At 44.7% G+C, this 15,095-nt stretch overlaps 1 protein-coding gene across 1 annotated transcript in view; it reads left to right on the plus strand.

The window, feature by feature from the left end:
• Nucleotides 1-15,095, plus strand: part of ABCA12 (ATP binding cassette subfamily A member 12) — a gene marked incomplete at both ends in the record, with an annotated part of 90,632 nt that overhangs the window by 21,436 nt on the left and 54,101 nt on the right. The window contains 9 exons of the mRNA XM_084264852.1: nucleotides 796-884; nucleotides 2,303-2,412; nucleotides 3,244-3,429; nucleotides 3,970-4,148; nucleotides 7,674-7,786; nucleotides 8,713-8,806; nucleotides 8,937-13,076; nucleotides 13,690-13,805; nucleotides 14,502-14,608. Coding sequence (XP_084120978.1) covers nucleotides 796-884; nucleotides 2,303-2,412; nucleotides 3,244-3,429; nucleotides 3,970-4,148; nucleotides 7,674-7,786; nucleotides 8,713-8,806; nucleotides 8,937-13,076; nucleotides 13,690-13,805; nucleotides 14,502-14,608 — 5,134 coding nt within the window. The remainder of the gene's footprint in view (nucleotides 1-795; nucleotides 885-2,302; nucleotides 2,413-3,243; nucleotides 3,430-3,969; nucleotides 4,149-7,673; nucleotides 7,787-8,712; nucleotides 8,807-8,936; nucleotides 13,077-13,689; nucleotides 13,806-14,501; nucleotides 14,609-15,095) is intronic.

Raw genomic sequence — 15,095 nt, forward strand, 5'->3', positions numbered from 1 at the left:
AATGTTCAACTAATCCAGGCTGTTTTTTCACTCCTCCCATTGTGCAATTTACTGAAGCTCTTATTAAACTGTTTTATAACTTGCTGTAAAACTCTGTCTTACCAGTAGCCAGGAGAGAAAAATGGGCAGAGTTCTCACCTTTGACTCTGGTCTTTGGAAGCACTTAGAAAGGTGTGCAAGATGTGGTTGCTTGAGATTTCCCTTAATAAAAAGGAGCTAAGTACAACAACTGAGTTCAACATCTTCCACCCTTTCTTTTCCCTAGTAGTGAAATGTTTGGGATGGATGAAGTAAGGTTCTGATGTCTTGGAAGGATTTCTTGGTTGGGGCGTGCAACCTGCTGTTAGAGCTTAGAGCTGTTCCAGCTTACATCGAGGCCCCTCTGTTCAGTCTGAGGGCCGTCAGTGGTGCCAAGAAGTTCTGTGCTGTTTCTTCTCCTGAGCATATGTTGGCGGAGGACAGAGTAGGACTTGATACAATAAGGCCTTCTTTCCAGAAGAGGGAATTTGTTTAAGATTAGACCAAATACATATGTCAAGCCTTGGTGTCCTTGCAGAGCAGCCATGGATGTCATCCCCTCCATCTCGTGTCTGAGTGCGCTGCGGGGAGTATCCCCAGAATACGTGCCGGGTCTCCAGGAGGAACTAGAACCTTGCACAACTATGATTTCAACACACCTTCCATGAAATCCAACAGTAGACCTATTCTGAGTCATGTAGTAGTTGAACATAAGCTTAATCGTAAGAAACTCCTCAGTTAATATGGATGTTGTCTTTATTTCTTTCCTTCCCCCAGTAAGCGGAGGAGCTCATCCAGTGTGGCCAAGGACAACCATCCATCACCACGGAGCACAGAGGTTCCCAAAAGCAGGAACGCTTCGCTGGGTAGGTTATTCACTGCTGTGCAAAGTTCTGGTCTTCAGAGGCTGATCTTTCAAAGATCTCCAGACAGAGATGCAATTCTTAGAGCACCACTAAAATGATTTATACGTTCTATACGGGCACATGACCATGGCCACAACATTAGTGTAAATTCTTGGGAATAATTACAAGGAACAGTCTGTAGAAAAGACTTTTGGAATTTGGCCAAGGAACCAGGATTAAACAGTTGTGGTTCAGAGGAGCAGTGTGAGATCGCAGACTGTTTGGACATTAATTGAAGACCTGGAATATTGCCCTTTTACTGCCCACAAAATATCTGTGAACAGCTTGTGTCTTATTTCCAAATGTATTTCTTATTCACACTTATCAGGCAAATAAGTCATCTTCTGTGCCATGGTAGGTATTTGTTGGTGGTGATGTGCTCCTCAGATGTGATTCCCTTTCCTGAAGGAACTTTCAGACTTACATTTTCCATAAAACCATTACAATTATTTTTTTATTGATGGTAATGGCTGGTACTATCCACAGGCTAACATGATGGATAGTCCTTTCTCCAGGGAGCTCCCGATCAAATGAATGATTACAGATTTGCATTCTGTGACTGTTCTGCTCCAGCCATTCTCTGTCCCAATTAGCATTCCTGCCAATGCACTCGCTTCTGGCTGTACGGGCAGGAAAAGGCAGCACATGAAAAGGACTGAATGCAGAGGCACAGGGTGATGGGAAATAGTCAAGGAGCACTTGTGGCAATTATCAGCTCATGTTGATAGCCATGGATGGTCAGGGAGGAGCTCAGTTCTACATCTTATTTAAGAAATAAAATAAGAATCAGAGGTTGTAGCTTCACCTGGTGTAAACTGGTGTAGCTCCTTTGGTTTCGGTGAGCTGTATTGTTTTGAGAACATGGCTCAGTGTGAGTGTTGGCTTTGGTGTGTGTCAGCTGGAGACCTGGCAGTGTTCCACTGTGTACAGCGGGCAGCAGTGCTCCAAAATCTGTTTTGGAGCCGTTTCTGAATAACAAGAACCACCCGCCAGTCCCAGAGACACATGGAGAGTTCTCCTTTATGGGGCTGTAGGCTTAAGCTGAGGTGGGCTTGCTTCCTTGTGAGGCTACCTTCTGTCTTCCTGTACGGGGGAACTGCCAGGCTGGAGAAGTGGAAATTAATAGTGAGCTGTGAGCACATTGTTAAATGCATTTAATTTTAGAGACAAAGGTACAGGAGGAAACTGTAATCCAGGATTTAATTACATCAGAACAAACCTTAAGCAATTCTAGGATGCCATTGGCTGTACCTTTGGAAACAGATTAATAACGATGGCGTGCTCAAAGCTGTAGTCTCCTGTCCTGTGTCGTGGTTTGATGTTGCAAAGAGGTTGAAAGACATGTGGTAAAATCACAGCGTTTCAAACTCTTATTGCAGCATTTGGAGATTTGGGATCTCATGGAGAGAAAACCCTTTGGAATATTTCATCACCACCCGACTTGACTTCCAGCATCAACATGTTCAACAAAATCCTCACTTTTGGGAAGGTAAGTTTGTATTTGTGTAATAGCTGAGTGTTTCTGTACAGTCATATTTAAAGAGTTGGAAGCTCAAAGCACCAACATAGAGCTTTTATCGCTTTCGGATCTCCTCTGTTATGTGAACATGCTTTATTTGGGGAAGAGGAAGACAGTTGCTGAAGGTAGACTTGTAAGTTCAGTGGTAAATTTATTGCCTTCCAAGCAGAAAATGGATAAACCAGACACCTTGGGATATAATACCATGGATTACCAACTGCAGGCACACACACACAATACCCTGAGATCTTTTCCTCAAAACCTGTCTGAATTAAGGAGTGTAGAGTGTTTTGTTTCTCATTTAATGTCAGCAGGACAAGCGGGAATGGATTGAAGCTGAAGGAGGAAAGGTTTAGATTAGATATTAGGAGTGGTGAGGTGCTGGAATGGGCTGCCCAGAGAGGTGGTGGATGCCCCATGCCTGGGGGTGTTCAAGGCCAGGTTGGATGGGACCCTGGGCAACCTTGTGTAGATCCAGGCCTGGCACTTGGTGGCCCTGCCTGTGGTAGGGGGGTTAGAACTCTGACCCTTGGGGTCCCTTCCAACCCAGACCATTCTATGATGCTATGAAATTAAAGATGTGATGTTACAGGCCTTGCCATTGAATTCACTATTTGGCCACAATACTCCTGCAGCAGCAAACGTGTGTCTAATGTAGGTGTTGACTACGTGAGTGTTTGTAATGACAGTGCTTGTCAGATGGCAACTACTACGCCTTAAAAAGTCTCATCACTGTGTTTAAAACCACCCCACATGGACTATTGCTTTAAACCTCTTTCTAATGCTGTTTCTTGCTTCTAGAGCCAAAGCCAATATTCAACTGCAGCAAATCTCAAACTCATTCTGTGCGAGGTCTTGTTGCGATACATAGAACATCCTACTCTCACCGAAGAGAAGATGGCAGCCAACATCCACCGGACATTCTGCTTTACCAACTCATCACTGCTGGAGTCACTAACCCAAGAGTTTAGAAGTCAGGTCTCTCAGGTGAGTGCCTGGGAGCTTTCCTAATGCCTACAGCTAGTAGCCGTGTTAGTTCCCAAATATTACTGCAGTATTTTGGAGATAAAAGGTGGCCCCACCTGGCTAGGAGTTGCTCATCTCTACCAAAGTGTGTATCTTGATGAGGCTGAGCTAATTCTGGTGAATGGATTAGCCCAAAGACCTCAGAGTTGAGTACGCAGCTCATAAAGGCAAGGGCACCTAGCCATCAGCTAGTGGCTGCTGGTACAGCTTCTCACCGTGCCTGGGTCTTGTTTCACCAATATTAATTTTTCTTGTATTCCTGGTCTTTGGGCTATTTGGGACATGGTGAGTCATGGGGCTTGTCTGAAGAGAGAATTTATTGTACAGTCTGGGGTGTGAAGGCAAAGTAGTCACGCTCTCAGCCATGGTCTGTCACTAGAGCCCTTTGAATGGGTTTGTAGAGTTGAGTATGGGTACCATGCAAGCTGAAACACATAGAAAGGCCCACCAGCAGCATGTGTGGTTCTTCTTAAATAACGTCTTGTGTTGTTATTTGTTAAGGTACAACACAACCCACAGTACCAGGCGACGTTCGTTAAGGAGATGGTCTCCTTTCTAATGCTCATCTCCCAAGTGCAGAATGACACCTCCCTGTGGCATCTCCTTTTGCTGGCTCCAGATCTGTTTCAGGGCAGCATGCAACAGCAGGACATGATGGATTTCCTTCAGGATCCAAGCAGGTAAAAATGGAGAAAATGCCAGGAAAGGCACTGGAAGCTGGTTTGAACTTGAAGGACCTGTCACCTCTCATCTTGAAGAAAGGGTGCTAGCTTAAAAGTGTGATTTATTTGGGGGAATGATACGGCTCCATACTAATGCATCTCTGAAGGTCTCTATGGCCAGTAAACAGTGTTTTGGTGTTCAGTGCCTCTTGTGTCACTGTTTAAATTTGAGCTTGATATGAATTCTTAGTTTTCTTCCAGCCTGCTCCCAAGGACTTTCTTCCAGTGCTGTCAGTTCCATGTGCAGGTAGAAGAGGCGGTTAGAGTGCTGCCTTTGGTTGAAGGAAAGCCCTCCTGGCCGCATAGTTGTTCTGCCAAAGACAGCAGCTGGCTGCTTCTTTCCAGAAAAGCATAAAGCCACATTCAAGCTGCTTTGAAACACCTCAAGCAGTTGTAGGGGAGCCATAAATTCACTTTAAAAAAAAAAAAAATCAGTTGCCTGATTTACTGCTGCTTTATCTTTCGAGGTTGGTCCCAAGAAAACAGAGAGAGAGAAGCAGCCTGGTTCCTGGTGTATCGGGCTTTGAGTACTTTCTTCTGAAAGTATTGCTTATGTTCTCGTTCACCTGTTAGACAAAAAGCAGAGCTGGCTTAACTGCATTAGGTGTACTGCAATATCTGATATTGCCTGCAGCTAGGACCAAAAAACCCCCCAAAACCTCTTCTAAAATGGGATTAAGCCATGAAATCCCTTTCCTGGTCCATCGGTTAGCTAAACTTTGCCTGATCTCTAGAAGACCCGAGTTACCCCAGTTATCTTGACCCCAGTTATCTTGACCAGTCCACTTGTTACAGCAACGGAGGACAGCAAGAAGGTGTCTGCAGGCTTCTCCCCTCCCCCCCCCCGCCCCCCCCCCCCTTTTTTCCTTCCCTTGGATGCATGAGCATTTGGGTAAAGATGCCAAAAGAGGTGGTAGAATCTTTGCTAACCCCCCCGGGGTTAGAGGGACTCACTTTGCATTGCTGGCACATTGCCCAGGCACCTAAAAACCTCTACGTTTACTATGGAGGTAATTTGCATCACATTGTGAGAACTATTCGTAATGTCCTTATCCTTAAAGGAGTCATCAGCGGAGTGGCAAGGATTTTAATTTTATTCAGAGACGTTTTGCCCACACTTCTGTTTCAACCACAGGATTGCTGCATTTGTTTGCATTTCATAGAATCACAAAATTACAACGTTGGAAAAGACCTTTAAGATCATCAAGTCCAACCATTCCCTTCCTAAGCTAAACCATATCCCCAAGTACCTCATCTATCCTTTTTTTTAAACACATCCAGGGAAGGTGACTCAACCAGGTCCCTGGGCAGCCTGTTGAGACCCTGACAACCCTTTCAGTAAAAATGTGCTGGCTTGTCGAGTCAAGCCTGTGATCCGGCTCTGCACATGTGCCTGGGAAGAAGGACTGTTCACTGCGCTGCTCTGCAGTTGTGGAGCTGGGCGATGTTATCGTGTGTACAGCAAAGGTGCTCGGAGAGTTTCATCACCAGAGCTTTTATGCCTGGCATCTGGCAGTGTGAGTGCATGAGTGAAGGGACATTGTGAAGAGATTGCTCAAATAGTATTGTTAATGGTGCTTACAAAAGCGCAGCTTAGGCTGGCCATGTCCTGCTCGGGCAGCACTGACCTCCTGTAGGGGAATCTTCTTGTAGTGTAAATATGAAGATACAGCAGAAAGTGTCTTGTATCTGGGGAAGAACAAGCCCAGGTGCTGGTATAGGTATAGCTTTGAGGAGACTGAGGGGGGACGTCATTAATGTCTATAAATATGTAAAGGGCAAGAGTCAGGAGGATGGAGCCAGGCTCTTCTCAGTGGTGGCCAGCAACAGGACAAGGGGCTATGGGTGCAAGCTGGAGCACAGGAAGTTCCATGTGAACGTTAGGAGAAACTTTTTTCCTGTGAGCATGATGGAGCCCTGGGACAGGCTGCCAAGAGAGGCTGTGGAGTCTCCTTCTCTGGAGACATTCAAACCCCACCTGGATGCATGACTGTGTGATTTAGTCTGGGTGATCCTGCTCTGGCAGGGTGGTTGGAAGGGACCTTGAAAGATCATCTAGTCTAACTCCTAATGTTCTGTGATTCTGTGAAAAGAACTTCTGCACACCGTGGCGTTTGTATTAACCATGTAGTAAACACCACCATGGTATTAACCATGTAGTGAACACCACCGCAGTAACTTCAGTGAAGAACACCAGAAACAGTAACTTCAAAGCCATTCTTCTGTAGAAGGTTCAGGAGAAAACTTTTGCCCATGCAAACCCAACATATGGGCTGAATTCAGACATGTTGGCTTGTTGCTTTAAGACAGTTGTTCAGCTAAGCATGCGAGCTGAGCTTTTTCTCTAAAGCAAAAGTCTGCAGAAGCCCTGCAAGGCAGGAATAAAAGGACAGCAACAACAAAACTCATTTGCATGTTTCCTTCTGAGCTGGCTGATGTGTCCACTTTTGGCAAGCCTGTGCCTCCCCCCTCCTTGGCTCTGCCATTGCTTGACTAAATGTCATTTATAACTGTAGATTCTTCCCCCTTTTCCCCCCCTCCAAGACTCTTGCTAACAAGCCCCTCTGCAGAATGGAAATGATGAGCACTGAGTCCACGAAACCTGCATATGGAAACGTTCTGTTAAATGAGGAGAAAAGATCCCTGGTGCTCTGCTCTCCCTAGCAGGCTGTTCCCACAAATCAGTATGTATTTATTCATGCCACTGAAATCAGCTCAGCTAGACTCTTTGTGCATCACCTGCAGAACTTGAGGCAGGCGAGAGATTGCGCATTTCACGGTGACCCTACACCTACAGCGAAGAGCTGCTCCTTATACAGGAGGAGCAAAAGGGACTAATAATCGCCGTGAAGCTTTTGGTAACGTGCAGGCATTGAACCAGGGTGCTTTCTCAGTGGCTTCCTCTGTGATACAATAAGCCTGATTATCAGCTTGTTATTCCCTGAACCTGAAAAAGCATCCCTTGTTTTCCCTCTCAGCCTGGTTCTTACCCAGTATAAAAGAGGAAAGAAGGAGACTTGGAAAATGACGATGGTTCTTTCCGATTGCTCCTGCCATCCGCAGATGCATTTCCCAAGGGATCCTTGTTCTCCCTGGAGCCTTGTTCTGCTTGCTTCTGGGATCCCTTTAGAAGGGGACTCACTGGGGCTAGTGCATCACCTGTCTGGTTTCTGAGCCATGGCGTGAGGATTTAAGTGATCTAGTGATTTCTTTTTTGCATAACCCTCGGAATAAGTGCACCTAACGAGTGCAACACATGTTTGCGCTAATATACAGCCAAGGCTTTCCCATCAAAGCCCCGATGTGTTTGTATTGTGTGCATGATCAAACAAATAATTAAAAGTATGGGCGCCATCTTCTCTGTCAGACATTTTAAGATGGATAGGCTGTACTCCAGCTGTTTCCTATTTCAACGCCTGTTTTATTTCCTCTCAAACCTGTAACCACAATTCTCCTCCTTGCTTTTTCTCCTCTTCCCTCTAGTGTTGTGCTGGCAGCTCAGAACGTCTCTGCATCACTCGTGACTGATGATGGATTCCAAACTGTTCAGAATAAGGTTACAGATCCTTCATATTCCCTGAACTGCTTGGAGCAAGGTAAGTCTCCTCCGTAGAGCTGTATCTCTGCTGAAAACCTGTGGCACTGAGGAGAAGCGAACTGCAAACTAATAAGTAACCATACAGATTGCATACCAGTCAAGGCTTGACGTAATGAATTCTTTCAACTTTGTACAAATGTGAATAAAATACCTTATTTCAAATGGAAAAGCAAAAAAGCTTGTCTTTGACAGTGGGTGATGAATTAACATGAGTTTCCAGCCTCAGTGGAAATGGGGAGTGGTGATTTTTTTACCTTGATATTTTTGGGGGGTCAAAATCTGCCCCCAGTTGTGGGATCTCTCAAGCTCCCCTCGGTATATCAAGGCTGGGCTGCCCAAGCAGCTGTATACGTTAAGATGAGCCAGTTCTCTAAACCCTCGTCCTCAACGTCCACCCCAGAGGTTACAGAGGTGCAGCGTGTCAGTCCTGCAAAGGAGAGATCAGTTAATGCCACCTATTCTCTACTTTGATGGAAACTGGAAGCTGGGGTGGATGAGGAGGAAGCAGATGGGTGCGGTGCGAGTGGGGAACATGTGGAGATCCTGCTAGGGAGAGGAATGGGCATGCAGGGATATCAATATGGGTGTAAAGGGCTATGGGAGACACAAAGCCTACTTTTGAATGGTAAAAAAATTGCGGCATCACTCATGTTGAAATGCTCCTAAAGCAGGAGGAGAACTCAGTTAGCACCCAGACCACAGGGACATGGAGCTGTTCCTGAGATTGGAAGCCATGTCTGATAAAAGGTAGCATCCTGACTTCCTCTAGAAGAGCTGCACCCCCAAAAGAAGAGTCAGATTTTTATCCACAGTCTTGAGTCATATTGTAGGAGCCTAACTCCATAAATGCATGTTATCCTTGACTGATTTGCCATGCATGTCTTCTCAGTTTCCCAACTAATGTAATCTTTACGTTTGTTGTAGATAAAGAAAAAAGCTTGTTGACCAGATACGTTTGCAATCACTTTAACTGGAAAGACAATCAGAGTTTAGCATCTGAACTGGAAGAAGTCCTAAGGTAAGACATTAGCTAAGGGGATATTACCAACAGTATAATTCAAATCTTTGCTCTAAATCACTTTACGCTTCCACTTGCATTGATTTCATATTCACTAAAATGCCTTTTTTTTTTTCTACCCTCCCCCCAGAAAAATCGAGTTACCCAAGATTGGTGGAAAAGACTCCAAGAGGTCCATCAATTCATATGATTTAGAAGCCATACAAAAGTCTCTACATCATTTAAAAGGCTTTGAGGAAAAAATGAATAGAAGTGAATTAAAAAGCTTAAATCTATTGAGAAATTTGACGAATGAAACATTACAGAAATTGTATGCAATTCTTGAGCTGGGAATGAATCCACATCGTGATTATAAATTAAAGGAACCATATAATAAGGAAATAATTGATGAAATCTATAACTTCACATCACTGCAATTACAGAGTGACTTTAATGGGACTTCCATTTTCAATATAATGACCCAGTGGAAAGAAATTCAGAGTGCTTTAAAATTAGCTGCAATGATTAGGAATCCAGTTCTGTTAAATAATTCTAATTTTAGTACAGCACAAACTAAGGATGCTCTCAAAACGTTGCTCTCCACTAGCATGCCATCGTTGCTGGAAGACATAAGAGACCGTTTCAGTGGAATGCAAGAAATACCATCTTTGTTTTCTGATTATCTGCTCAAGCCCGTGTCCGAGAGAAACTTTCCAGACCAGCTCTTAGCTCTCCAGAAGCTGCTTTTTATGATGACTGGCACCAACGTAGGTTACCGGTACCTATTGATGCCTGTGTTTGAACTGATGAGGAGAGTAGAAAGCTCCATGGGTGAAACCCTCTGGCGTGAGTTGAACGTCTATTGGCGCATTGGGGAAAAACTGCGCTCGATGAAGTGGAATAGCACAGGCATCGTAGCCTACGAGCAGTTTTTGGAGGTATTAAACGACCATTTCCAAAAGCTGAATGATAACAACTTGAGTAGTGCCTTCAGTGAACGTTTGGATCAGCTGTCAGAATTTATAACAGCCCTGTTCAAAGAGTTTGGGGAAAACTCAGAAGTAGCCAATATCTCACTAGTCACTCGAGCCATACAAAAGACCTTGTATATATTAAAAGACCTACAGCTGAATTATAATGTCAGTAAATTAAAATCTATAGATCTCTTCTTTAATTTTGACAATAAAACATTTGAGAGCTTGTCAGAATTGCTGAGGACAGGAATGAAAATTTTTCATTATACAAGTGCCAGGGAAGAAATAATTAACTCTGTCTATAACTTAACACGTCTTCTACTGCAGAAGGAGTTGAACCAGGCTTCCCTATGGCACAATACCTCACTAGAGGCAAAAATTTGGGAGTTTTTGCATGTAGCCTTGAGTCCTTTCCTTGAGAGCACCAACAGTGGCCATGGGACAGCCCGGAACTGCTCTGCGCAGGCTCTGCTCCACGTAACGCTTGAGATGCTGTTTGAAAACGCCACTCTAAGCCAGGCCTTAGAGGGCAGCCCCTGCAAACCCCTCTTTGATTCCATGGGTGCAGAAAGCGGAACGCTGCACAATGACACCTATCCAAAAATGCTCCAGCTTGCCATAGCAAACCTGCAACTGTCTCCGGAGTTTGCTGCTGCCTACGAGAACAGCAGTGAGCGCTTTTCCAGGGAGCTGTCATGCATCGTCCAGTCTCTGCAGATGTCATTGAATTTCCTTTCCAAACTAAACCTTGTCTCCGAGCTGGAAAACTCCTGGGTGCAGGAGAAGGCAAGAGCCGTGACTGCTCTTGCGGAGGGGCTGCTGCAGAGTAATGCCTCCTGCCCTGTCCCAGTCCAAGATATGGGTGATGCGCTCCCGTCTCAGCTTTTGAACGTGCTGGTTCCTTTCATGCTGAATGAAACGCTGCTGAGCTCCCTAAATTCCTCTGACAGCACAGCAGGCTGGCGCAGGCTGTCCGTGCTTCCCTGTCTGCTACCGGGTGTTTCTGTAGGGAACAGCACTGTATGTGAGCTGCTGCAGGTGGGCAGAAATACTTCCGACCAGTCCAAGTGGGGGGATTTCTCACGGCTTTGGAGCGCTACTGGCAATGTGTTGACCACCAAATGGAACCTGACGGAAGTGGATGAATACATGAAACTCCTGGAAATTGTGAAGAAAGCTCTAATTCTCGTGGATCTTGGGGTAGCTCCTGGGAAAACATTAGTTCATCAGATCTTTCACAATTCTAGCAGAGGAATGAAACCCTCAGATCTGAATGGTTTGTATGGTTCATTAAAACTCTTTTTCAATTCAACTTCTGGCACAAACAGCACACTGGACTTGGAAAGAGTAATTCAAGAACGACTCCCACTGTATGAGGTTGGTGGTGAAGGATTGTTCTACTCTAATCCCTATGGAAAAGAAAATCAGGATGTTCTAACTACAGCTGCATTGATTTGGAATCAGATCATATTGAACGGGACTCATTTGAACGCAGAGAAAGCATGGGAGGTTATCAAAACCATGGCACTCCATGCAGTCTCACTTGAAGACATGGAAAATCATCTCAGTGTAAATGAAAAAGTGTCATCGTTATTTTCTGACTTCTCGTTGACCCCCGTAATTCTTGAAGATTTGGCAGAACAGCTCTTGTCCCTTGAGCAGCTTCTTGCTGCCCTGGAAAAGGTGAATATCAGTGATCGTTACCTGCTGTTCTCTTCTTTCTCTAAGCTGGTGCAAACTCTCCAGAGTTCTTCCAATCTATGGCAAGGAAATGAACTTCGTGCTTTCCGGGGGATTGCTGAAGCACTCCAGTCTGTGAACTGGAACAGGACAGACAGTCTTGCTTCCCACTCGCTCCTAGACATGCTGCAAAATCAGCTCAGTGCCATGAGAAATGACTCCAGCCTTCCTTTCAGCAAGGAACTGAAGCAGCTGATAAACTTTGTGTCCTCTGTGCTTGAGCTATACGCTGAGGAAGACTCCAGTGGAACAAACATCTCTGTATATTCGCAAGTGACGCAAAGGAGTATCTTAATTTTGAAAAGTTATAATATCAGTGAGCTTGAATCTGTCAACCTATTGCTTGACTCTTTCAGTAGCTATACACAGAGACTGATTGAAATATGGAGAGCAGGGATGAAAGTCCTGCATGACACCAACTTAAAGAAAACATTTGAAGAAAAAATTGATATTGTCTATAATTTTTCCCATGTGCTACTGCAGGAAGATTTCAGCCAGACTTCCCGATGGCACAATACCTCGCTAGAGGCAAAAATTTGGGAGTTTTTGCAAGTAGTCTTGAATCCTTTCCTTGAGAGCAGTGACAGTGGTCATGGGACAGCCCAGAACTGCTCTGCGCGGGCTCTGCTCCACATAACACTTGAGATGCTGTTTGAAAATGCCACTCTAAGCCAGGCCTTAGAGGGCAGCCCCTGCAAACCCCTCTTTGATTCCATGGGTGCAGAAAGCGGAACGCTGCACAATGACACCTATCCAAAAATGCTCCAGCTTGCCATAGCAAACCTGCAACTGTCTCCGGAGTTTGCTGCTGCCTACGAGAACAGCAGTGAGCGCTTTTCCAGGGAGCTGTCTTGTGTCATCCAGTCTCTGCAGATGTCATTGAATTTCCTTTCCAAACTAAACCTTGTCTCCGAGCTGGAAAACTCCTGGGTGCAGGAGAAGGCAAGAGCCGTGACTGCTCTTGCAGAGGGGCTGCTGCAGAGTAATGCCTCCTGCCCTGTCCCAGTCCAAGATATGGGTGATGCGCTCCCATCTCAGCTTTTGAACGTGCTGGTTCCTTTCATGCTGAATGAAACGCTGCTGAGCTCCCTAAATTCCTCTGACAGCACAGCAGGCTGGGATAACCTGTCCATGCTCTTCAGTATGGCACAGGATGAACTCCACCTGAACGACCTGCTGCAGAAACTGCAAGACACCTTCAACCTCACCAAATGGAGTTACTACTCAAGCGTCTGGGATGTAGTTGATAGTTTCCTAAACACCCGAAGGAATCTAACTGAAGCAGCTGCCTTTGCAAAGTTGTTGGAAGCAGTGGCAAACAACTCTGCCAACGACGTTTCAGCTCTAGAAGTCATAGAAGCCAGTAGCTACATTCTCAACAGGCTGAACTTCTCTGATCTGCTAAATGAATTCAATCTAAGTTCCAGTTTGGCTTTTCTCTCCAGCAAAACTGGTTTTGACAGTGTGATCGATATTGTCGCTCATCGTTTCATTGTCACGGCAGAAACTCTGTACAACCAGACCCTACCTTGGACTCACAGTGACCAAACTCTGTCACCAACTAGTTTGATCACACGGTGAGTTTGCTTTTTGGGTCTTGTAGCTGCATTTATGGGTGGGTTGTGACCACCGTTCTCATTCCAGCATGAGAAGTGTGTAATTTTCTTCCAGTGGAGCAACCTGAGCCTGACATCACCATAGTTTAAGACACTAGATCTAATATGAATTAAATTAAGAAGAAGAAATTTCTCCTTGAACTGAACATACAGCCAAAAGTGAGACTTGAAAGTGTTTTCTATGTTGGTGTGTGTCAGTTCACAGTGGAAGCAGAATCCTGTAGGAGGCTTGCCACCTCTTCGTAAGCCCCTTCTTTGTGGTATGACTCTCACTTTGGATTTTCAGGCTCCCCTAGGCCTGCCTTTCTATCTATATGTTGCATCCAGAGTAAACCTTTCAAGTGGGTTTTCTGATCCATATGGTTTGAGAGTGAATGACAGCTTTGGGAGATAACAACAAAAAGAACTGGTGAGATAAAATTGGGAGGGTACTCACTTAGGAGATGTCACAGCAGACACATAGCTTCATCTGGATTTCTTATTTGTGCTGCAGAGGAACAGCATCCCCACAGCTGACAGGTTGCTTACCTTGTTTCTGAAAGAAGCTGATTTGAAATCCTACCTTATTTTCCAGATTTCTGTTTTTAGAGTTTGAAAACACCATCTTACAGGCGACGGTGAATAACAGCTATAGCCCTTACCTGATGTGTTTAATAAATGTCACTGAAGTTGAAGACAGCAAATTGACAGGTAATCATGATTTCATTAATGCTGTGGGATCTCAGCTGCCATGTGTTGTGCCTTGTCTGTTCAAAATGTTTCCTCTAGTGGTGCAAAGGAATGGTGCTACATGTTTTCATCATTAACTGGAGCCCTGAGACCTTGGGAAGCTAGGCTCCTTTATTATTTTTGTTGTTGTTTTAGCTGTGTCACGTTGCAGAGAGAAGTTTTCCATCAAAAAGGCATGTCTGCTCTTTGCTATGTGATGGCAGGTTGCTGACACTTAGACTGAAAAAAACCCCTCATCTTACAAATAGAAACCTATATTCCCTTTGCAGCTTTGTGTACCCCGAAGATGACAGTGGTTATTTTTGAGAGTTAACATGGTATTTCACATTGCTATTCATCGTATGAGCTTACTGTAAAACCTGAGAGAGGTTTATCAGTTCAAGGAGGAGAGATACTGCATGTACTCCAGAGGGCATTGTCAGAAGTCCTGTTCCCAGTGTGGATTTCTTTAGAACCAGAGCACCTACTCAGACTGGATCCGTTCCAATCCAGGTTACAACCTAGGTCTTGGTCTGTGCTTTCAGAGGTCCTGAGCCATGGGAATTTAGTAGAAAACAGCAATGCTCTATTGGCCTCAGAAGGAAAGTGCCGAGCTGTGAAGTTTCTGCAAGGCTGGCGTTTTTGTCTCAAGTAACTTTTGTTTTCTTCTTTGCACAGAAAACATCACGCTGCTTTTGAAGCAAACTCGTCTGAAAAAGAATGCTTTTATGCAAAATAATACCTCTGGGAAACATTCATCCATACCAGAGCTCCTGAAGCTAAAAGTGAGTCTGCTTAAAATGCTGACTTGAAGGACATCCCGCAGTGATACATGAATGTGCAATGGAGGTTGGGAAAAACAGCAGATGGAAAAAGAAAAAAGTTTCTTAAAAGGACAGCTGATAAAAAATCTAGGGCTGAAACCCTGTTTTCTGCCTGCTGCCTATATCTACAGGTTGTTGTTAAAGTGGGCTGAAGTTGTTCTATGAATCCCTAACCCTTTGTACACCAGTTACTTTTAGAAGGTAGAGGTGTTCCAAGTCTGTTGGATAGAACGACTTCTGTTTTCCACCAGCCGTCCTGAAAGGAATGAGCTTTGGGTAGTTAGCCAATGACAGCATATTCCTCACAGATCAGTGCACCAGGAGTTTTAAAGCTCATTATGTTGAGTACTTAGCAAAGCACCTTGCAGAGCTGAGAGTTCTGCTGTGTCTCAGCATCATTTGGGAAGCATGGCAGGAGATTACCAAGGCATGGAGAGCAGTTAGAAAA

This window comes from Gallinula chloropus (genome assembly GCF_964237585.1).
Source record: "Gallinula chloropus genome assembly, chromosome: 5".
Taxonomy (NCBI): Eukaryota; Metazoa; Chordata; class Aves; order Gruiformes; family Rallidae; genus Gallinula; species Gallinula chloropus.